Genomic DNA, 25,730 nt, shown 5'->3' on the forward strand with positions numbered 1-25,730 from the left:
GACAGGGATCTAACTATTCTTTCCATTTGAATAAGTAATTTTTTCAGTACCATTTATTAAATGGTCCTTCTTTCCCCAGTTATCCACCACTTTATCATATATGTTGCCATGTATGTTTGTGGATATGTTTGGAAGTTCCTTATCTTGTCCTATTGGTAAATTTCTCTATCCCTTTGCCATTCTCACACTCTTTTAGTCACTACGGCTTTATAAGGAGATTTGATATCCAGGAGAGCAAGTTCCTCCCAACCCCCACCCCCCAACACACACATATCTCCACAAATGTTCTTCTTCAAGAGTGCTTTAGCTATTCTTAGCCTTTAGTCATTCATATAAATATTAGAATTAGCTTACAAAAAAGTCAGGGTTTTATTAGAATTGCTTTGAATAAATAAGTTAATTAGAGAATTGACAGTCTTGGGTCTCTGAATCTACAGACATGGGATACATTCTTATTTATCTAGATTTTAATGTCTTCACATAGTCTTATTTTCTCTATACAGGTATCATACAACTTAGACATATTCCTTTTTTTACTTTTTATTATGGAAAATGTTAAATATACACAAAATAGAATAGTGTAATATGTTCATATACTATCTCTAGCGTCAACAATTATCAACTCATAGACAATATTATTTCACCTATAACCCCAGTCTCCTGTTGAGCCACTCTCACCCTTTCCCTTTAGAAGAGCTGCTGCTAGGTTATATGGGCACAGATACTCAAAAATGGTATAACTTTATTGTGAATTGTAGGTTTTGACATAATAATGAATCCCTATTTGCCCCAATTTAATGCCTTTTGTCCTGACTTCTACCTTGTCAGACAGCAATACCACAAATTCTGCTTTCTTTTTGTTTGCATTTTTGCCTAGGAAAAAAAATCTTGAAAAGACTATTTAAAGAATAAATAAATAAAAATTTTTTTAAATTAAAAAGACTATTAATACTGGTTATTCCTAAATAACAGGCTTTGAGTGTTTTCTTGTACTTTTGAGTATTTCCATACTTTTTGTATTAGTTTAATTTTAACTTTTTATAATAAAAAAATTAGTCATTTTTCTAAGAAAAAAATAACAAATTGACCCTCCTTCCAGATGTGTCAATGCAGTTTGCCTGAAAATATATCACTCACCACCAGCTTCAGTCAGTTCTGTGATCTTCTTAAATTCTGGCTTAGAAAGGTAAATACCAAAATTTTGAAGACAAGTATTTAGATCCTCATAATCCACATTTTTATCTTTAATTTTATCAATGGCTTTAACGACACCAGGCAACGCTAAAAATAAAGGAGTATGCAAATAAGTATTAAATATAAGTCAAAAATAAAACACCACTAATAAGATGAATTTTAGTTCTAACACTAAATTAACAAAAATATAAATCACTTCAGCAGTGTTATATACTAAAAGCATATCTAGAATCTTTAATAAAAAAAGTAAGTATCAAAATCAAAGTCAAAAATATATTATTCTAGGCCACACACAGTAGCTCACACCTGTAATTCAAACACTTTGAGAGGCCAGGCGGAAGAATCACTTGAGGCCAGGGATTTGAAAGCAGCTTGGGCAACAAAGCAAGACCCCTGTCTCCACAAAAAAATAAAAAATTAGCTGGGCATAGTGGTGTGCACCTGTATTCCTAGCTACTGGGGAGGCTGAGGTAGGAGAATTGCTTGAGCCCAGAAGATGAAGGCTGAGGTGAGCTATGATAGTACCACTGTGCTTCAACCTAGGCAACAGAGCAAGACCATCTCAAAAAATATATGATTGATAGATAGATAGATAGATAGATAGATAGATAGATAGATAGACAGACAGACACACATACACATATATATTATTCTACTATACTATAGTCTCTGAACCTAAGGAAGCACCAATTTAATTGCACTGATGGTATCATAACTAAAATACATAGGAACAAAATATTATATAATTTCTCCATTTAATTCAACAATTTAAAATTATTTGTACTCTGCTTCTCAGTAGCAGAAATACAAGCAGAAAATTTTCAATCCAAAATGATAAACTTGGATAATTTTGTGGCAATACATGGCTCAGTCTTTGGTAAATTCACCTTAGTTTATCTTTCTAAATATACATATTATTACTTAGGAATAACTATTCTACATCTCTTCTTATAATAACTTGGAATTTACTCTTCATAAATTTGGTCAGTATTTTCTCCACAAAATTTAAACTGATAAATTTTTACTGCAGTTAAAGCATTCTTAAAGGAAATTACTTACAAATATATTGAACTCTTAAGAAGGTTGGCTAACTGGAATTCATCTGGTTTAATCAGAAAATTTCAAAGTAGAGGTGGCACCTTAAATCACTTGAAGAAAAAGATGAAAAAACACAGAGAGAAAGTATGTGTGTGTGTGTGCGTGTGTATGAAAAAAACAGAGGTTGTGTATGCGTGTATACTGTGTGTGAATACTGTTTGTGTATATTGTGTTTGTATATTCTACCCCTCTCTCAATAAGTTTTATAATATACAAACACACACAATATACACACATACACACATATACACACACAAACTCTAGAACAAATTAAATAGGTTTTCTCTAATTGATTAGGATAGGTAAAGTAGGAAGCTGGGCAGCAGAGGGCATTAAAGCCATTACCAGGTATAAACTTTAAGTAGTCACTGGAAATCATTATGGCTTTCTAAACAAACAAGTGATGATCAAACTGATGTCTGAACTTGATGATTCTTAAAATGATTATTTAAAAGATGATTATTTTAAAGAAGATGTGTAAATAGTACAGCAAGATACATGTCCCTATCTTGTGAAAGAAATTTTTAAGTGAACAAAATTCCCATTTAAAAATTAAAAGCTCTTTTTTAATTTTACAGGTAGAAACAGCAAGTCACCTTAAGCAAATTTGAGATAAAATGGAAAATCATTTGCAGCCACTGTAGGGGTAGAATAACAGAAACATTTTTCTTCCATCAGCTTCTATACATCCAATACCACATGGAATGCAGAAATCTGGGGAAAGGGTGGACCATTTATACAAAAAGCCCAGGTAAAAGAAGAGAATGAGTTATGAGTTTCCAACTATTATTCTTGAGATTCAAAGTTAGCATAATCTGTCAGAGACGGACAGGGTAAAAAAAAAAAAAAAAAAAAAAAAGGTGAAATGAGGGGGCCTGGTCACTGTATTGAGTCGGCAAGGGGAAAGATGGTTCTAAATTCATGAGGTGGCTGATAAGAACTCTATTCTCACCTAACCCTCTAAGACTTGGGATTGTAAAGTGGCTGCTGAGTGAATATAAAGAGCTGTACCTTTGAGAATCTTGTTTAGTTTGTCATGGGGCTTTCTTGCTTGAACTCACACAATGCTCCCTTGATGCAGGTCCATATAAAGAGCTATACGCTTGGGAGTACAGTGGCTCACACCTGCCATCTCAGCATTTTCAGAGGCCAAGCGGGGAATTGCTTGATACCAGGAGTTCAAGACCAGCCTGAGCAACACAGGGAGACCACATCTCTACAAAAGATTATTTTTAAAAATTAGCTGGGCTGAGTGGCATGTGCCTGTGATCCCAGCTACTTGGGAAGCTGAGGTGGAAGGATTATTTGAGCCCAGGAGGTCTAGGCTGCAGTGTGCAATGATTCAGCCATTGCACTCCAGCCTAGATGACAGAGCAAGACCCAGTCTCAAAAAAAAGATTATGAATGGCTAGTAAGCATGTGAAAATATGCTTGACATCATTACTCATTAAGGAAATGCAAAACTAAAACCACAGTGAAATACCATTTCACACCTATTATAATAGTTATAATAAAAAAAATCAAGTGTTGAGAAGATGTGAAGAAACTAGAATCCTCATACATTGTTGGTGAAAAATGAAAATGTTATAAACACTTTGGAAAACAGTTTTGACAGTTTAAGAGTTAAACATAAATTCACCATATAGACTAAAATTCTTCTCTTAGGAATCTCCCCAAGAGAAATAAAAGTGTATGTCCAGAGGAAGACATGTATACAAATGTTAATTTCAGTATTATTCATAACAGCCCCAAACTGGAAATAATCAAATGTCCATGAGCCAATGGGCCACCAACAAAGTAAAGAATATCCATACAATATAACATAGATTTATTTAGCCTTAAAAGGGGATGAACTACCGATACATACTACATAAATTAACCTTAGAAACCAGAAGTGTGATGTCACCAAAATGGCAGAACAGAAGCAATCTGGCTTCATTCTCCCCTACTGAAAACCAAAAACAAATATCCAGTGCCAAGATTAACACCAGTAATATCCCAGAACTCACATCTGAAGCTGAAATGACTGCTGGGGGCACAGAGAAGTGAAAATCTCCAAGCAGATGGTAAGAAAAAAGGACTTCTATATCCACAACACCCCTCCCCCAAACTGCCAGGTACCACGAGGAAAAGTCCCCCTGAAATCTTCATTTCTACAGTGGAAAAAGTGAGACCATGGCAGTCAGCCAGCTTCCCCACCATCTTGGGTTCCTTTACAGGAAAACCATTCCTGAATCAACCCAAAGGAAGTATTATGAGTGCCTATAGGCAATAAACCCCCTGAGGGCAGCTAGAAACTAAAAGAGAGGTGGGACCAGCAACCCCAGGCCACAAAATTCTGCTCTTTATCTCAGCCAAAGGAGACACCAAATCAGAGTGGCTGTTCAGCAGTACCACACTGTAGGAAGGCACATGCCATGGCTCCACTCAGCATGAACCTATAGACAGCCTTCCCACACAGCTAGAGTATCGCTTTTGAGACCTCCCCATCTGAGACATGCAGGACTCTGAACAGTTGTGAAGCCAAGGCAAATCTGGGTTTAAAATACAATCTAGTAACAAAAAGATGCAGTGATCTAGGGTTAAGGTGACTCAACAGGCAAAGTGCAAAAATCCTCTAAGCATATATACCCTGGGAAGACCAAAACAAGCTAGACAGCAAAGACTGGAATAAATAATTAATGGTTCAATGACAAGATATAGACATATGTCCACAAGGAAGAACAGCAAACTAGGAACCATGACCTCCTCAGATGGACAGAGTAAAGAACTAGTAACTGACCTTAATAAGACAGCAATGTGTGAGCTCTCAGATAAAGAATCCAAAATAGTGGTTTTAAGGAAATCTCATCAAAGACTGTAGAGACAAAGATGGTCACCAAGTAATAATAAAGGGGCTGATCCAGTAAGAGGATATAACAATTATAAATATATATGTACACAACAACAGAGGACCCAAATATATAAAGCAAACATTAATAGACCTAAAGGGAGAGAGAGACTGCAATGCAATCCTAGTAGAGGACTTCAACACACCATTCTCAGTAATGGACAGATGATCCAGAAAGAAAATCAACAAAGAAACATCAAAGTTAAACTACACTCTAGATCAAATGAACCTGACATTTGCAGAACATTTCATCCAACTGCTGCAAATACACATTATTCTCATCAGCACATCGAACATTCTCCAGGATAGGCCACACGTCAGGCCACAAAAGAAGTCTCAACAAATTTTAAAAAGTCAAAATCATATGAAGTACTTTTCTGATCCCGATATAATAAAACTAAAAATCAATAACTAAGGAATTTTGGAAACTATGCAAACACTGAGACTGCTGGCAAGATGGCTGAACAGGAACAGCTCCGGTCTGCAGCTCCCAGCAAGACCAACACAGAAGGCCGGTGATTTCTGCATTTCCAACTGACGTACCCTGCTCATCTCATTGGGGCTGGTTGGGCAGTGGGTGCAGCCCATGGAGGGTGAGCAGAAGCAGGGGTGGGCGTCGCCTCACCCAGGAAGTGCAAGGAGCAGGTGGCGGCGGGGAGGGGGTGGGAGGGCTCCCTCCCCCAGCCAAGGGAAGCCTTGAGAGACTGTGCTATCTGGGCCAGATACTATGCTTTCCCCACGGTTTTTGCAATCCACAGACCAGGAGATTCCTTCGCGTGCCTACACCACCAGGGCCCTGGGTTTCAAGTATAAAACTGGGCGGCTGTTTGGGCTGACACCAAGCTAGCTGCAGGAGTTTTTTTTTGTACCCCAGAGGCACCTGGAATCCCAGCGAGACAGAACTGTTCACTCCCCTGGAAAGGGGCTGAAGCCAGGGAGCCAAGTGGTCTCGCTCCGCGGGACCCACTCCCATGGAGCCCAGCAAGCTAAGAACCACTGGGTTAAAATTCTCGCTACCAGCACAGCAGTCTGAAGTCGAACTAGGAGGATCAAGCTTGGTGTGGGGAAGGGCGTCCGCCATTACTGAGGCTTGTTTTCCCCTGACAGCGCTAAAAAGGCCTGGAAGTTCGGACTGGGTGGAGCTCAACACAGTGTGGCAAAGTGGCTGCAGCCAGACTGCCTGTCTAGATTCGTCTTCACTGGGAAGGGCATCTCTGAAAGAAAGGCACCAGCCCCAGTCAAGGGGTTATAGATAAAACTCCCATCTCACTGGAACAGCGTACCTGGGGGAAGGGGCGGCTGTGGGCACAACTTCAGCGGACTTTAAACGTTCCTGCCTGCTGACTCTGAAGAGAGCAGCAGATCCTGACAAGGAGGGCTCTCCCAGCACAGCGCTTGAGCTCTGCTAAGGGACAGACTGCCTCCTCAACTGGGTCCCTGACCTCCGTACCTCCTGACGGGGAGAGACCTCCCAACAGCGGTTGTCAGACACCTCATGCAGGAGAGCTCCGGCTGGCATCAGCCTGGTGCCCCTCTGGGACAAAGCTTCCAGAAGAAGGAGCAACAGCAATCTTTGCTGTTCTGCAGCCTACACTAGTAATACCCAGGCACATAAGGTCTGGAATGGACCTCCAGCAAACTGCAGCAGACCTGCAGAAGACGGGCATGACTGTTAGAAGAAAAAGTAACAAACAGAAAGCAGTAACATCATCAACAAAAGGAACCCCCATACAGAAACCCCATCCAAAGATCAAAGGTAGGTAAATCCATAAAGATGAGGACAAACCAGCACAAAAACGCTGAAAATTCCAAAAACCAGAATGCCTCTTCTCCTCCAAATGATTGCAACTCCTCTCTAGCAAGGGCACAAAACTAGACAGAGAATGAGTTTGACGATTTGACAGACGTAGGCTTCAGAAGGTGGGTAATAACAAACTCCTCTGAGCTAAAGGAGCATGTTCTAACCCAATGCAAAGAAGCTAAGAACCCTGACAGAAGGTTACAGGAACTGCTAATAGAACAACCAATTTAGAGAAGAACATAAATGACCTGATGGGGCTGAAAAACACGGCACAAGAACTTCATGAAGCATACACAAGTATCAATAGCTGAATCAATCAAGCAGAAGAAAGGATATCAGAGATTGAAGTTCAACTTACTGAAATAAGACGTGAAGACAGGATTAGAGACAAAAGATTGAAAAGGAATGAACGAAGCCTCCAAGAAATATGGGACTATGTGAAAAGACCAAACCTACGATTGATTAGGGTCCCTGAAAGTGACAGGGGAGAATGGAACCAAATTGGAAAACACACTTCAGGATATTATCTGGGAGAACTTCCCCAATCTAGCAAGACAGGGCAACATTCAAATTCAGGAAATACAGAGAACACCACTAAGATACTCCTTGAGAAGAGCAACCCTAAGGCACAAAATCATCAGACTCTCCACGGTTGAAATGGAGGAATAAAAGTTGGCCGAGCGTGGTGGCTCACGCCTGTAATTCCAGCACTTTGGGAGCCCGAGGCGGGCAGATCACAAGGTCAGGAGATCGAGACCATCCTGGCCAACACGGTGAAACCCCATCTCTACTAAAAAAATACAAAAAATTGGCCAGGCGTGGTGGTGGGCGCCTGTAGTCCCAGCTACGTGGGAGGCTGAGGCAGGAGAATGGCGTGAACCCGGGAGGCGGAGCTTGCAGTGAGCGAAGATGTGCCACTGCACTCCAGCCTGGGCAACAGAGCGAGACTCCGTCTCAATAAAAAAAAAAAAAGTTAAGGGCAGCCAGAGAGAGAGGTCAGGTTACCTACAAAGGGAAGCCCATCAGACTAACAGCAGATCTCTCTGCAGAAAACCTACAAGCCAGAAGAGAGTGGGGGCCAATATTCAACATTCTTAAAGAAAAGAATTTTCTAACTGGAATTTCATATCCAGCCAAACTAAGTTTTATAAGTGAAGGAGAAATAAAATCCTTACATACAAGCAAACACTGAGGGATTTTGTCAACACCAGGCCTGCCTTGCAAGAGCTCCTGAAGGAAGCACTAAATATTAAGAAAGGAAAAACTTTCTTAATATAAGAAAAACTTTCTTAATACCAGCCACTGCAAAAAAAACACTCGTATATAAAGACCAATCACACTATGAAGAAACTGCATCAACTAATGTTCAAAATAACCAGCTAGCATCATGATGACAGGATGAAATTAACATAGAACAATATTAACCTTAAATGTGAAGGGGCTAAATGCCCCAATTAAAAGACACAGACTGGCAAATTAAATGTATTCAGGAGACCCATCTCACATGCAAAGACACACATAGGCTCAAAATAAAGGGATGGGGAACTATTCACCAAGCAAATGGAAAGCAAAAAAAAAAAAAACAAAAAAAAAACCGGGGGTTGCAATCCTAGTCTGTGATAAAACAGCCCTTAAACCAACAAAGATCAAAAAAGACAAAGAAGGGATTAATGCAACAAGAAGAGCTAACTATCCTAAATATATATGCACCCAATGCAGGAGCACCCAGATTCATAAAACAAGTTCTTTGAGACGTACAAAGATACTTAGACTCCCACACAATGAAAGGGAGAGACTTTAACACCCCACTATCAATAGTAGACAGCTCAAGGAGACAAAAAATTAATAAGGATTTTCAGGACTTGAAATCAGCTCTAGATTAAGCAGACCTAATAGACACCTACAGAACTCTCCACCCCCAATCAACAATATACATTCTTCTCAGCACTTCATCGCACTTATTCTAAAATTGACCACCCCCAATCAACAGAATATGCACTCTTCTCCGCACTACATCACACTTATTCTAAAATTGACCACATAATTGGAAGCAAAATACTCCTCAGCAAATGCAAAAGAATGGAAATCACAACAGTCTCTCAGACCACAGTGCAATCAAATTAGAACTCAGGATTAAGAAACTCACTCAAAACCAAACAGCTACATGGAAACTGAACAACCTGCTCCTGAATGACTACTGGGTAAATAATGAAATGAAGGCAGAAATAAATAAGTTACTTGAAACCAATGAGAATAAAGACACAATGTACCAGAATCTCTGGGATGCAGCTAAAGCAGTGTTTAGAGGGAAATTTATAGCACTAAATGCCCACAGGAGAAGGCAGGAAAGATCTAAAATCGACACCCTAACATCACAATTAAAAGAACTAGAGAAGCAAGAGCAAACAAATTCAAATGCTATCAGAACAGAAGAAATAACTAAGATCAGAGAAAAACAGAAAGAGATAGAGACATGAAGAGTACTTCAAAAAATCAATGAATCCGGAAGCTGGTTTTTTGAAATGATTAACAAAATAGACTGCTAGCAAGACTAATAAAGAAGAAAAGAGAAAAGAATCAAATAGACACAATAAAAAATGCTAAAGGGGATATCAGCACTGACCCCATAGAAATACAAACTACCATCAGAGAATACTATAAGCACCTCTACACAAATAAACTAGAAAATCTAGAAGAAATGGATAAATTCCTGGACACATACACCCTCCCAAGGCTAAACCAGGAAGAAGTCGAATCCCTGAATAGACCAATAACAGGTTCTGAAATTGAGACAGTAATTAATAACCTACCAACCAAAAAAAGCCCAGGACCAGATGGATTCAGAGTTAAATTCTACCAGAGGTATAAGGAGGGGCTGGTAGCATTCCTTCTGAAACTATTCCAAACAACAGAAAAAGGGGGACTCCGCTCTAACTCATTTTATGAGGCCAGCATCACCCTGATACCAAAACCAGGCAGAAACACAACAAAAAAAGAAAATTTGGGGCCAATATTTCTTATGAACATTGATGTGAAAATCCTCAATAAAATACTGGCAAATTGAATCCAGCCACACATCAAAAAGCTTATCATCACATAAACAGAACCAATGACAAAAACCACATGATTATCTCAATAGATGCAGAAAAGGCCTTCAATAAAATTAAGCACCCCTTCATGCTAAAAACTCTCAATAAACTAGGTATTGATGGAACACATATCAAAATAATAAGAGCTATTTATGACAAGCCCATAGCCAATATCATACTGAATGGGCAAAAGCTGGAAGCATTCCCTTTGACAACCGGCACGAGACAAGGATGCCCTCTCTCACCACTCCTATTCAACATAGTATTGGAAGTTCTCCCCACAGCAATGAGGCAAGAGAAAGAAATAAATTGTATTCACATAGGAAGAGAGGAAGTCCAATTGCCTCTGTTTGCAGATGACATGATTGTATATCTAGAAAACCCCATCGTCTCAGCCCAAAATCTCCTTAAGCTGATAAACAACTTCAGCAAGGTCTCAGGATACAAAATCAATGTGCAAAAATCACAAGCATTCCTATACATTGAAAACAGGCAGGCAGAGAGCCAAATCATGAGTGAACTCCCATTTACAGTTGCTACAAAGAGAATAAAATACCTAGGAATACAACTTACAAGGGATGTGAAGGACCTCTTCAAGGAGAACTGCAAACCACTGCTCAAGAAAATAAGAGAGGACACAAACAAATGGAAAAAAATTCCATGCTCATGGATAGGAATGATCAATATCATGAAAATGGCCATCTTGCCCAAAGTAATTTATAGATTCAGTGCTATCCCCATCAAGCTACCATTGACTTTCTTCACAGAATTAAAAAACTACTTTAAATTTCATATGGAACCAAAAAAGAGCCTGTATAGCCAAGACAATCCTAAGCAAAAAGAAGAAAGCTAGAGGTATCACGCTACCTGACTTAAAACTATACTAAAAGGCTACAGTAATCAAAACAGCAAACAGCATGGTACTGGTACCAGAACAGATACATAGACCCATGGAACAGAACAGAGGTCTCAAATAGCACCACACAGCTACAACCATCTGATCTCTGGCAAACCTGACAGAAACAAGCAATGGGGAAATGATTCCCTATTTAATAAATGGTGTTGGGAAAACTGGTTACCCATATGCAGAAAACTGAAATTGGAACCCTTCCTTACACCTAATAGAAAATATAACTCAAGATGGATTAAATACTTAAATGTAAGATCTAAAACCATAAAAACCCTAGAAGAAAACCTAGGCAATACCATTCAGGACATAGGCATGGGCAAAGACTTTATGACTAAAACACCAAAAGCAATGGCAACAAAAGCCAAAATTGACAAATGGGATCTAATTAAACTAAAGAACTTCTGCACGCAAAAGAAACTATCATCAGAGTGAACAGGAAACCTACAGAATGGGAGAAAATTTTTGCAACCTATCCATCTGACAAAGGGCTGATATTCAGAATCTACAAAGCACTTAAACAAATTTACAAGAAAAAAAAACCATCAAAAAGTGGGTGAAGGATATGAACAGACACTTCTCAAAAGAAGACATTTAACTTTGGGAGGCTGATGTGGGCAGATCACAAGGTCAGGAGATCAAGACTATCCTGGCAAACATGGTGAAAACCTGTCTCTACTAAAAATACAAAAAATTAGCCAGGCATGGTGGTACGTACCTGTAGTCCCAGCTACTCAAGAGGCTGAGGCAGGAAAATCACTTGAACCCAGGAGGCAAAGGTTGCAGTGAGCCAAGACCGCGCCACTGCACTCCAGCCTAGGTGACAGAGTGAGACTTTGTCTCAAAAAAAAAAGAAGAAGAAATTTATGCAGCCAACAAAGATGAAAAAGAAAGCTCATCATCACTGGTCATTAGAGAAATGCAAATCAAAACCACAATGAGATACCATCTCATGCCAGTTAGAATGGCGATCATTAAAAAGTCAGGAAACAACAGATGCTGAAGAGGATGTGGAGAAATAGGAACGCTTTTACACTGTTGGTGGGAATGTAAATTAATTCAACCATTGTGGAAGAAGTGTGGCGATTCCTCAAGGATTTAGAACCAGAAATACCATTTGACCCAACAATCCCATTACTGGGCATATACCCAAAGGATTATAAATCATTCTACTATAAAGACACATGCACACGTATGTTTATTGCAGTGCTGTTCACAATAGCAAAGACTTGGAACCAACCCAAATGCCCATCAATGATAGACTGGATAAAGAAAATGTGGCACATATACACCATGGAATACTATGCAGCCATAACAAAGAATGAGTTCCTGTCCTTTGCAGGGACATGGATGAAGCTGGAAACCATCATCCTCAACAAACTAACGCAGGAACAGAAAACCAAACACCACATATTCTCACTCATAAGTGGGAGTTGAACAATGAGAACACATGGACACAGGGAAGGGAACATCACACACTGGGGCCTGTCAGGGGGTGGGGGGCTAGTAGGGGGATAGCATTAGGAGAAATACCTAATGTAGATGATGGGTTGAAGGGTGCAGCAAACCACCATAGCATGTGTATACCTATGTAACAAACCTGCACGTTCTGCACATGTATCCCAGAACTTAAAGTATAATAAAATAGTCTATTTGCTTACAAACTGAACATAAAGGAACACTTTTTAAAAGAAATTGACTTGCTAATATTGTCTTCAATAAATCCAGACACTTCACCACTTACATCCATCAGAAATGACAAATGATAATGTAGCTTTTAACATAAGTCTCTTCATGTAAGTATAAAAGGCAATCTCTTGCTTTGGACTAATCTTTCCTTATCTGGGGAATTTTTTGGAAACAGACAAAAAGCTTATCTTTCTTTTTTAGCATATGTATAAACAGAACAAAATAAAAACAGCAAGCCTTAATATCTTCCATTTCTCATTTTAATCTTGCTAAAAAATATTTAATCATTTGTATAAAAATATTGCAAGCAAAAAAAGCGTATTGTGGTAATAGTTCTACAACTCAATAAATTTAATAAAAATCAGTGGATGAGTGAATTTTATATACATAAATTATACCTTGATAAAGCTGTTTTTAAAAGTTCTAAATCAAAGGTGAACCAAACCAGTATTTCATTCAAACAAGTCCATGGGAAAAAAAAAAAAACCATATCACCCATCAATTCCTAATCAATGTTGCTAATTACCTATTTGATCTCCACATTATCATTATTACCATACATTTATGGCTCACTTTTCAGTTTGCAAAATTCACGTGACAACTCTGTGAGGTAAACAAGTTAGCTATTATTACTCTGATATAGCAAGTTTTTAAAAACTGGCAACTGACTTGCCTAAGAGTCACAGGACTATTAAGTATCCATCCAAAAGCAAGCCCAGTTCTGTTTAACCTAATTCTACTCAACACACTGCTCTTCCCTCTAAATCATTTTAAAACAAATTTCCTACCTATCATTGCATTCAGGAAAACTTCGCTCCTTGGCGAGAGCACTTATAAAGTCATCTAACTCCACCATTCCATTCTCTGTTTTTAAAAAGAGTTTAGATTATACATTCTGGTGTATTTTTGCATAAAGGCAAATTTACATTTTAACACAACTATTTTTAAAATTTACTTGATCCTTCATTTCATCATCCTATTTCTCCTTTATATCATGTCTCATAATTCTTTCTAGATTAAGTCAGTTCATTTGAACAATTATTGAGAGCATATTAGTGCCAAGAACCATGCTAGGCACCGAGAATACAAAAATAAGAAAAACACAGTCCTTGCTTTCTCAATATCTATTACATGCAAAGGACTGAGTTAGATACTAATTTCTTAACAGATCTAGGAAAAAAGAAAGATGTCCATATAGATAGACCATGAGAGAGTTAAGGAGTCTATTTCACACCATCTTGAAAACCCACTCAATATACTATCCATTAAGACACCTTAACAATACTAACCAGCCCTGATAAAACCAAGGATCCCCATCTCTATCTCCCTAGTATCCATGTGGTCCAATGTTTTATCTATTTTTAGATATAAACCCTCACAGTGATCATGTCAATCCTGACAAGCAGCAAAAAGGGCTCAATAATTTTAGTGCCACCCACTCTTTATATAATTTTTAATTGAATCTTCTTTCAGATTTGCCTTAGCTAAAAAATTGTGCCCAGATTCTGAGGATTCACTTCTAATGTTATTCTCCAATCAGTCTTTCCCCAAAATGTCACCTCTTTCCTCTCCTCAATTGAACTTCTGTTGTGGAAAATGCTTAGTTACTGATAAAAATAACTTCTCTAGTATAAAAACCCTTCCTAGAAACTTAAACTCTGCCTTTAACTTAGGCTAGTGACTGGGATATGCCACTCAACATCTAAATGTTAACTGCTAAGCATACCTGGCTCTAAATTCCCCCGTATTTTGTAATCTCCAATTATTAATCTTTGGATCCTTGGGCTATTTGTGCAGATATATCCATACCCCTTAGATATTGTGGTCTTACCGTCTGAACCTCGCTACAACTGGATCAGTCTCCCCAGCACCACCCTACTATTAATAGGCACAGATAGGGATAGTGATGAAGAGCTTTACTGAAATGATCTGGAAATATGAAAGGCTCCAAACCAATCCATTTGGTCAGAACTTAAAGGAATTTTTTTTTACTGTTTTCCATTTTTATATCTGAATTTTCTTTAGAATGACCCATTCTGTCCCATTCCTAATTTCTAATTGAGAGGAATTCCTCCAATATTTAATACTATCTGATAAAAATATCTAACTTTCTCAGAAACTTCAGTGTTCAGTCTCTCACCATTTCTACTAGTGTCTGTCACAATCTTCTGGAATTCTTCATCTAATAAATTAATTCCTGTTGAAGGCAAAATAGACTGAAGTTCTGCTGCTGCAATGTAATTTTCTTGAAGTTTACTGATAGCTTCACGGAAGTTTTCTAAATACACAAAATGTAGAGAACTATTAGGCAACAGAATTTATGTGTCAAAAGCAATAATACTCAAAATCTTTAGAAATTAGAGAACAAGTTTTATCTATTTTATATTACCTTATAGATTTTATAAGACTGCTTTTCTCTCCATATCTCTGTTTATATTACATTATATTTAATCTTTCTCTTACAGCTCAAACACAGAACTGTCCTAACATTCTATAAGCATTTATAATCTACTTGTTTGGGGGAACAGCCTGTTCCAGTGGCCCAGCCAATGCTGCTTGCTTCTGATTAAAATAAAATTAATGGGGCCAGGTATGGTGGCTCCTGCCTATAATCACAGCACTTCGGGAAGCCAAGGCAGGTGGGTCATTGGAGGTCAAAAGTTTGAGACCGGCCTGGCCAACATGGTGAAACCCTGTCTCTAATAAAAATACAAAAATTAGCTGGGTGTGATGGTGCATGTGTGTAGTCCCAGCTACTCAAGAGGCTGAGGCAGAAGGATCACTTGAACCCGGGAGGCAGAGGTCGCAGTGCACTGAGATCGCACCACTGCACTCCAGCCTGAGTGTGTGTGTGTGTGTTTGTATGTGTGTGTGTAAAATTAATGAGTCCAAGAAATAAAAACACCGAAGTGTTTTGTTTAAATTGAAGAATTCCAAGCAAAAATGTAGAGTTCTTCACCCTCCCATTAATTTACTCTACCATGTTTTCAGTTCATAACCTTCAAAAAATAAAATCTTAGAAGCAAATACACATAGACGTCATGTGCTTCTTACTGATGCACTGAGATGGGTACAATATCACTTCTGAGGTAATCTGACCAAAAATGCATAACCTGAATTTATTTGTGAAGGAATAAAAGAAAAATCCAAAATGATGAGTATTATACAAGACAACTAGTCAATAGTCTTCAAAGTGTCGAGGTCATGAAAAATTGAGGAAGCATCCCAGACTGAAGGAGACTAAAGAAAAGTGACAACTAAATGTAATGGGTGATTCTGGATTAGATCCTGGAATTGAAAAAGAACATTCATGGAACAACTGACAAAATTTGAATAAGGTCTGTAGATCAGTAACAGTATTGCATCAGTGTTAATTTCCTGGTTTAGATCATGTCCTAATGGAAATGTTTGTACTATTTTTGTGACTCTTAAGAATGTGAAATTATTTAAAAATGAAAAGTTAGAATTTTTTAATGTAAATCATACAGGCAGTCATATTCCATAAAAGTCCAATTACCATTAATTTGTTTTGGGAAGTTATGCCAGATAAACTATTTCATACTTCTCTATATTCAGAACATTAAGTATGGCTGTGGTAGGTGACATCATTTTATTTTAGTGACACGAGAAAGGTAGATATCACTTTCTTCTGACAGCCTCTTCTACCCATGTCTGTCTGCTGTTTCATTATTCCTTTAACCCAAGGTTTTAATTCTTTTGAAATAAAAATAACTCTCAGAAATTCAAATGAGGCACAAAGTAGCAGCAGTGCATTGGTAAAGGAATCAGAATCAGGATGATAATCACTGTGCCTCCTTAATAGATCACATTCCTTTTTTCCATTGAGTTATTTGAATTATGCACTAATGTATGAATCACAAAATTTTCACTAAACAATCATTTTATCTATTACATTAAATACTAAATGTGATATGACAGTCAGTAAGTTTTTAAAAGAGAATAAATATGACTTAAGTAACTTCAGCAGAGGACTACAGGAAGAAATCTTTAACTGGGTTCCACACACACTGCTTCTATGATGAAAGTAATACAAGGAGAGAAAATATATTGGTTGGGAAACCATTGCTCATCTTTGAGAAAAATCATAAAGACTTGGAGACCTAGATATATAGTATTATTTTTTCCTGATATTCTCCTTCCATAAGAGATAATACCTGAAGTACTATGAATACTATATATTTAAATTACAGCACTCTAAGCAAAAATTTCACACAGATTTCCTACTTGTTTAAATGTTTAATAAATTACAAAATAAACATTTCCAAAAGAAACCAGGCCTTCTACTTTCTAGGAAATATTAATGATTGCAATTAATCACTGAATAAGTTTCTCAGGAAAAGTTAAGCTCCTCCCTAAAGAGGGCATCTGGAAAGGAATTATCATCAAAATCACAATATTATATCCATTAGTCTATGTGTCAGAAGTGGCAGGCCGGACGTGGTGGCTCATGCCTGTAATCGCAGATCCTTGGGAGGCCAAGAAGGGAGCACTACTTGGGGCCAGGAGTTCAAGACCAGCCTTGGGAACATTATGGGACCCCGTCTCTATGAAAAAAAAAAAAAAGTTAGCTGGGTGTGGTGGCATGTTCCTATGCTCCCAGCTACATGAGAGGCTGAGGAGGTGGGAGGATCACTTGAACACAAAAGGTCGAGGCTGCAGTGAGCTAGGATCACGCCACTACACTCCAGCCTGGTTGACAGAGTGAGATTCTGACTCAAAAAATAAAAAATAAACATACAATTCAGTGGCATGAATCACATTTACAAAGTTGTACCACCATCACTACTGTACATTTCCAGAATTTTTGCATAGGCATGGTGGTTCACGCCTGTAATCCCAGCACTTTGGGAGGCCAATGCAGGAGGATTGCTTGAGGCCAGGGGTTTGAGACCAGCCTGGGTAACCCTGTCTCTATAAATAATTTAAAAATTAAAAAAAAAGAAGTCGTGGTTACCCAGGGTGTTAACAATTGAAATGCTTACAACTATCTAATAATTGATTCATTCTGTTCATTTCTGTGATGACTGAAGAACTCAAGAACCTAGATTTTTACTTACCCAGAGTACTAATTGCAGTTTTTTCCGTAGACGAAACCTGTTTTTGGAGACTGGAATGCTTTCTTACAGCTGGCTTCTGAAGTTTTGGGATACTAGAAATATCACTTTTATCCAGAGACTTACTGAGGCGTGTACTACTCTTCAAGCTTTGTGGTTTAGACTTTGAGTCATGAATTTCACCCTTCTCTGAATGTTTTTTAAAGTTTATGCCATTCTTTGAATATGGTTCTTGGACTCCTACATTACTGCTGCCAACCCCACCCAGAAATTTTCTTATTTGCCAAGTATTTTTTGGTCTTTTAGATTCAAGGTCATCATTCTCCATAATTTTGCTATAATATTGGTTGCTTTTTTTATTTAACTTTTTGGATATTGAAGGTTCAGGGAGTTTGGAAGACAAACTATTTTTCTTCTTATATTTTAGATAGCATCCTGCTATACTTGATAACTTTCTGTCTGAAGTAATTTCATTCAAAGGTGATCCTTCTGTAATTGCTAAATAAGAGAAATATACAATTATTTCATTTACCTGTATAATTTGCAATACATTTCAAAAATAACAACTAAGTCCTCATGAAAACTATTCAAGAAATTATCAGTTGCTTAAACATATAAAACAAACCAAAAAAATTAAAGAACTGACAGTCAAAAGATTGGACTATTAACTAGGTCAAATGTAATGTGCTGCTTTAATATATTTACATATTCCCATCCAAAGCTATTTAAAGTTACAGTAAAACTAAAATGATAGCCTAATGAAGTATATGGTTCTCATTCCCCACTCCTTCCCAATTGACAAAGATAATAGATTAATAAGCTAATACAGATAGAAATTCCTTACTTATAAAAGGCAGAACTATGAGGAAAGGGGAGATTTTATTTATAAAATTAGAACTTAAGTAATTACTCTCCTAAATATTCTTGATATTTGTGGAGGAAAAAATAACTTCTTATATAAAACAACATCTTTAGAAAATTATTAACACAATGCCCCAAACCGAGACTTCATTTACAAAATTTATCTGATGTTTCAGAATCTTATCTTACATTTTAATAACACATTTTAAAGTATTTCAAATGTTATAATATTTGATCCTCAAAACAACTCTATGAGACTGTCACGTAGCAGCAATATAATCTCAACTATGAATAAATTTTGCCTAGAGGAAATAAAAAAGTTTCTTATCTTAGACTCTATGAGAATTAACAATTGAAAATAATTAAATGAAAATATTTTAATATTAAAGTCTGAAAATACTTAAAGATGGTGCTATATATGTCTCTCTAAGTGCACTATGTATCAGATAAATAGGTTAGTGAGCAGGTAAAAATATAATCTTTGACACTTCTGATTTAGGCTTTTGGACCACACCAAACAGCCTGCCCAGAATCTCTGATTCTCACTGATTAAGGGCTTTCCCAGTCCTTCAAATGCAGAGACATCAACATAAGGCAACAAGAAACATGAAAAATCAAGGAGACATAATACTACCAAAAGAGCACAATAATCTCCTGATAGCTGACCCCAAAGAAATGAAGATACAGAAACTTCCTGACAGAATTAAAACTAATTGTCTAGAGAAAGTTCAGGGAATAAAATTAATGACATACAGAGAAAAAAATTCAGTGAAATCAGGAAAACAATAAATGACCAAAAACAGAATTTTACAGAGACACTGAAATTACACAAAAGAAAATAAATAAACAAAAATCAAGAGCTGAAAAGTGTAATGAAAGAAATGGAAAATACAATAGAGAACATCAACAACATAACTGATCAAGCACAAGAATGAATCTGTGAACCTGACGACAAGTTATTTGAAAATATATAGTCTGCGGTGAATAAAATAAAAAGAATGAAAAATAATGGGGAAAGCTTACAGGATTTATGGGACAGCATCCAAAGAGAAAATAGTCAAGTTATAAGAGTTTATGAAGGAGAAGAGAAAGACAAAAGAGTAGAAAACTTACATAAAGAAGAACAGAAAACAATCCAAATTTGGGCAAATATATAAATATCCAGGTACAGGAAGGCCAAATGCCTCCAATCAGATTAATTCAAACAAGACTACACCAAGACATATTATAATCAAACTGTCAAATATCAAGAACAAGAGGGAGATTCTGAAAATAGCAAAAGTAAAAGTAAATAACATATACGTTCCAATAAGAACAGCAAATTTCTCAGCAGACACCTTATGGGTCCATAGAGAATGGACTATATATTCAGAGTACTGAAGGAAATAAACTGCCAACCAATAATACTGTACCTAGAAAAACTGTCCTTCAGAAATGAAGATAAAGACTTTCCCAGACAAAAGTTGAAAGAGTTCATCCCCTATATTTGTCTTACATGAAATGTCAAAAAGAGTTCTTCAAGCCAAAAGAAAAGGATGCTGTTTAGTAACATAAAAAATAAATGTGTAAAACTCACTGGTAAAAGTAAGTACACCGTCAAAGTCAGAATACACTAATACTATAATGGTGGTGTGCACTTCACTTACATAGTATGAAGGTTAAAAATAATAAAAGCTACAATGATTTGTTAAGGGAAACAATATAAAAATCTGTAAATTGTGACATCAAAAATTATAAATGCAGAAGGAGAGATGAGGTAAAAGCATAGTTTGTTTATGCAAGCAAAGCTAACTTGCTATCAGCTTAAAATTGCCTGTCATAACTACAAGATATTTTGTAAGCTTCAGAGTAGCCACAAATCAAAAACCTACAGTAAATACACAAAAGATAAAAAGTAAAAAAAAAATCAACAGAGAAAAATCAGTCACAAAAGAAGAGAAAAATAAGGAAACAAAGGATCTATGAAACAAGCAGAAAACAATTAACAAAATGGCAGTAGTAAAATCCTTCCATATCAATAACTACCTTGAATGTAAATGAATTAAAATCTCCAAAGAAAAGACATAAAGTGCCATGTGGAACTGTGAATCAATTAAATGTCCTTCCTTTATAAATTACCCAGTCTCGGGTATGTCTTTATTAGCAGCATGAGAAAAGACTAATACAGCAACCAAAACAGTATGTATAAAAATAGACACAGAGGCCGGGCACAGTGGCTCACACCTGTAATCCCAGCACTTTGGGAGGCTGAGGCAGGTGGATCACCTGAGGTCAGAAGTTCAAGACCAGCCTGACCAATATGTTGAAACCCCATCTCTACTAAAAATACAAATATTAGCCGGGCATGGTCATGCATGCCTGTAATCCCAGCTACTCAAGAGGCTGAGGCAGGAGAATCGCTTGAACCCAGGACGCAGAGGTTGCAGTGAGCTGAGATCACGCCACTGCACTCCAGCCTGGGTGACAGAGCGTGACTCTGTCTCAAAAAAAATGGACACAGAGAGCAATGGAACAGAATAAAGAACCCAGAAATAAAGTCACATATTTACACCCAACTGATCAACTGTTGGTTTACACCCAACAAAGCAACAAAGCCAACAAAGCAATCAAGAATATACACTGAGGAAAGGATACCCTCTTCAATAAATGGTGCTGGGAAAAGTGGATAACCATATGCAGAAGAATGAAACTAAACCCCTGTCTCTCATCATATACAAAAAACAACTCAAGCTGGATTAAAGACTTAAACATAAGACCTGAAACTAAAAAACTGTTTGATGATAACATAGGGAGAAGTCTACAGGACATTGGTCTAGGCAAAGATTTTATGACTAAGATCTCAAAAGCACCAGCAAAAAAAACAAAAATAGACAAATGAGACTATATTAAACTAAAAAGCTTCTGCACAGCCAAAGAAATAACAGATTGAAGAGACAACATCTTGAATGGGAGAAAATATTTGCAAACTATTCATCTGAGAAGGGACTAATATCCAGAATTTATAAGGAATTCAAGGAATTCAAACAACAGTTAAAAAAAAAAAAAAAAAAAACACTAAAAACTGGGCAAAGAGCCAGACGCGGTGGCTCACGCTTGTAATCTCAGCACTTTGGGAGGCTGAGGCAGGTGGATCACCTGAGGTCAGGAGTTCAAGACCAGTCTGACCAACATGGTGAACCCTCTCTCTACTAAAAATACAAAACTAGCTGGGTGTGGTGGCATATGCCTGTAATCCCAGCTACTTGGGAGGCTGAGGCAGGAGAATCACTTGAGCCCAGGAGGCAGAGGTTGCAGTGAGCCAAGATCGCACCACTGCACTCCAGCCTGAGCAACAAGAGCAAAACTCCGCCTCAAAAAAAAAAAAAAACAAACAACAACAACAACAAAAAACTGGGCAAAGAATATGCATAAACATTTCTAAAAAGAGGACATGTAAATAGCATTTTGAGTATTATATTTTATCTCCCTGATTTAAGAGGGTAAATTATTCAGAGAAGGTTTTCAAAACCCTTTATAAAATAAAACTTATAAATTAAGATTTAATGTAAAGACTTTAATTATAAACAAAACTTGTCATAGCAACAAGAGCTCACTTACAAACATCCTCATACTGTTCCTGTAGCTCATTCAAAGTAAATATAATATCCCCAATATCCACCATGTGGTTACCTGTAATAGAATAAGTTCAAATACTGTATTTACTTTTGAACATAGATATATCTGCCATCCTATTCTAATATGAAAACAACACAGAATGTGTGGCAAGTAGGAACAAAGAGCCAACTATTATAAGTCTTGAATAAAATCTGAAATCATGAATTAATAACTCAGTACACACCCAACATAAGAGTAAGACCATGGTCTTTTCTCCTTAATAAAAGAGTTTTTCATCAAAAGAAATAGCCATGTTTTAAGCTCTTATGCTAATCAGGATATTTTTTCATTTTACATGTTTTTTAGAGTTTATTACAGGTATTTATTTACTCTTTTGACTTCATTTCTAGATTGTGAACTCCTCAAGAACAGAGGATGTGTTTTTCCTTTGTTTCCCCAATGCCTCACAAAGTACCTACTTCTTATCACTAAAAATTATTTTTGGCTGAACAAAATATACAGAAGGTGATTTAAAAAACAATGCAATGTCTACATAGTGAATAGCAAACAACGATTTACTTTGTACCTTCTCTGTGTCCAGCACTCTTATAACTTCCCACTATTCCTGCCCCTGCCCGCCTAAGACCATTTTACTTCTTGGATAATGCATGATTGAGGATGTGTTCAGATGCAGTCACTTTGAATAATGTCATTTCAATTGTGCACAGAGGTAGAAAATGCTTTGCCCAATAGTTCTTGCCTCCATATATTTGATTTTGCTTGCCATCCAAGATGAAAAAGACTGAAAATTTACTTATCTATAATAGTGATGGTTTTTTTTTCAGTCTATTCATAAGAAATCAACTGTTCAATAATATGCATAAGTGAAAACTGACAGGAAGAAGCAAATTTTTATTGTTTTCCAGAAACAGGAAGATACGTTTATTTTACTGTCCAATTATTTCATTTAAAAAGTTGAATGTTTGATAAAATAAACTTTTGGTACCATAGAAACCTTTCAACATCTACAATGACATATTATTACTATGCACAACTTCAAAAACAAATGCCTCCAGCTCCAAGTAAAGTGATGTTGAACATCCTGACTACAGTTCGGCTGTAGGAAATTTCTTGTATTGCCAATGGTTTCCTCGCCTTGGAAAAAAATACACAATTGAAAAATATAAATAAGACCTTCAATGAGTTGGGAATAATAAAAATGGTATCTGAAGTTCAGTCATCTAGATCTTGGGAAGTTTGCAGTAGCTCTAAGGGTTCAACAAGCAAAATAAAACCCTGTGAATATTTAAACTTCAGTCATCCAGGAGGTCCTGTAGGTTCACAGTTGGTCTATCAAAAACAAAAGCTATTCCTGTTGTGGTAGAACTTGGTATCAGGTTCATATATCATTTTTCACCAGCTCATGAACTCCATTCTCATCGATGATTAAAGGTGCATGGAATTCTATATCTGCCACATAACTTTCTATTCCTTCCTCAGCATTAGAGATAAGAGGAGAGATTTCACACTGGATTGGTACATCGTTGGCATCCTTTAAGTGGGAAATTGCTGGAAGATGATAGCCATTTTCATCTATAAAGTGACCCCTGCATTGAGAACCCAGCAATAATGAAAGTGTGCCTTGCAGTAGTAGAGTTGTCTTTCCCATTCTGACTGTCAGCATTCTTTAGTGTGGAAAAGTCATCTTCCCATAATATTTCATAAACCACAGACTTCTTTGTGAACTAGAAGATTTTTCTATACTTAGTATGGAAAAGACAAATTTTTCCATACTTATTCCACTGGGTTTATCTGGCTTAATTAAGTGCTGTTGGGTATCCACATAAGGAATCTTCTTTTGAGCCACATGGTGCTACAACTGAGGTTCATAAACATTGACAACATCTCTCAGAAATGGTACAGTGAATAAATGGTTGGCAATATTCCCCACATTGAACAGCAGTCATCCATCTGAGCTTCATTTCTGAGCTGTTGCCAGGGAAATATCACTATATTCTACCACCTGGTAAAGTCCATCCACTCGGCAAACCACTCCAACCAGTTCTGTAGGGTTTGTTTTCTCTACCACCTTTGCTCCACAGTCTGCTCCTTTCTGAATGCAAAATCCAATGAACCGTGGGTCTGCCACTTTTACTAATACGCTGTCAACACAATAGACACGAATGTTCCAAATGCCTCTTTGCTCCATATCCTCCACAATATGCCAGGCTGCAAGAGCCTGACAAAGACCACCATTCTCATCGGGAGCCATAGAAACTTTGTTCTTCTCTTCCAAAATAATTTGCCCATCAAAACTCATGGCAGGGAGCATTCCTTACTGAAAAAAAGATTATATTTTCTATTTTTTTTAAACCAAAGTACTTGTGCTTGGTGAAGAACTCCTTTGTAGATTCTGCTGTTCTGCCACTGATCATTATATGGAATAATGCATTTGTTGCCATAATATTTTTCAGCTAACTGTTGTAGCTTCAGGATATGCTCTGCTTGAATCTGAAAAAGTGTCTTATGGGATGGCAAACCAACATCATACATCCCCTTTGGATATGCAACGAGTCTAGTCCCCTGCCCACCAGCTAGAACAACTGTGACTTTGTTCTCAGAAATGTGGAAAACTTTGCTTTCCCAGGCCTGGAGCTGATCTAGCTTCCCTGCAGCACTGCCCAGTACTTCTCGAGGGACAGGTTCCATTCACGCATCCACCTTTTCTTGATGAGAGGACTGGTTAAATCCTTCAATGGCCTTTTGGAAAAAGAAGTTCAGTTCCTGAAAGTCGATGGCCTGGAGCTCTGCATAAAGTTCTACCTGTCGGACTTCTTCAAGCTCATTCCAGAAACGTAGTGGGTGTTCTTGCTCAGCTTTGGACAACCTGAGTTTAAGGTCATTAGTGTTCATAATGCTCTGATAGCCAAGCTTTGTGAAAATAGGGGTGCAATGCATGTATCTACAAAGCTTCCTCAGCGGGACCACAGCTCCACCCGGCTCCTTCTGTGCCGGCGTCCTACGTCCCCTCCAACTATATACCCTCATCCTGGGCCATGGCGGCGGGGCGGGGCAAGCCAGGACCAGGGCCAAGGGGAGTGGCCCAGCCATCCTGCCCCTCTTGCCGCCACGAGAAGCAAATATGTAAATTAAAGAATAGTATCATTTTGGTGTTGGGTCCACCTGATTCACTGAAAATTGGTAAACTATGTATTTCAGGTGCAGGCCTTTAAATCACTGCAAAGCAAGTACTATGTGTTTGAACCAATCAAAGAAATGCTAGACAAAATTGGTGCTAAATTGCCTTCTGATTAGAGATTGCTTCCTACATTCTGGTTTCTTATTTCCTTGGTATTTATCCTCATTCTGGTTTTGATTATAGTTCTAACACTTCCCATAACCTCCCCAGTAACTGGCACTTATGGTAGATTGATTCCATGTCCCATGTTCTTAGATCATGGCTTAAGTCCTAAGACAACTCAAAGCTTCAACCCTCAAGCTCTTGAATCTGATCACTGAAAAGTATTCTGTT

At 37.5% G+C, this 25,730-nt stretch overlaps 1 protein-coding gene and 1 pseudogene across 1 annotated transcript in view; both read right to left on the bottom strand.

Moving 5' to 3' along the window:
* The window catches only part of EFCAB13 (EF-hand calcium binding domain 13), a 112,786-nt gene that overhangs the window by 44,259 nt on the left and 42,797 nt on the right, over positions 1-25,730 (bottom strand). Inside the window, 5 exon segments of the mRNA XM_063706318.1 lie at positions 1,138-1,281; positions 13,446-13,532; positions 14,809-14,946; positions 17,747-18,241; positions 22,202-22,273. Coding sequence (XP_063562388.1) covers positions 1,138-1,281; positions 13,446-13,532; positions 14,809-14,946; positions 17,747-18,241; positions 22,202-22,273 — 936 coding nt within the window.
* On the bottom strand, positions 23,598-25,111 carry LOC109026727 (UDP-N-acetylhexosamine pyrophosphorylase-like; annotated as a pseudogene).

Source organism: Gorilla gorilla, chromosome 4 (assembly GCF_029281585.2).
Source record: "Gorilla gorilla gorilla isolate KB3781 chromosome 4, NHGRI_mGorGor1-v2.1_pri, whole genome shotgun sequence".
NCBI lineage: Eukaryota > Metazoa > Chordata > Mammalia > Primates > Hominidae > Gorilla > Gorilla gorilla.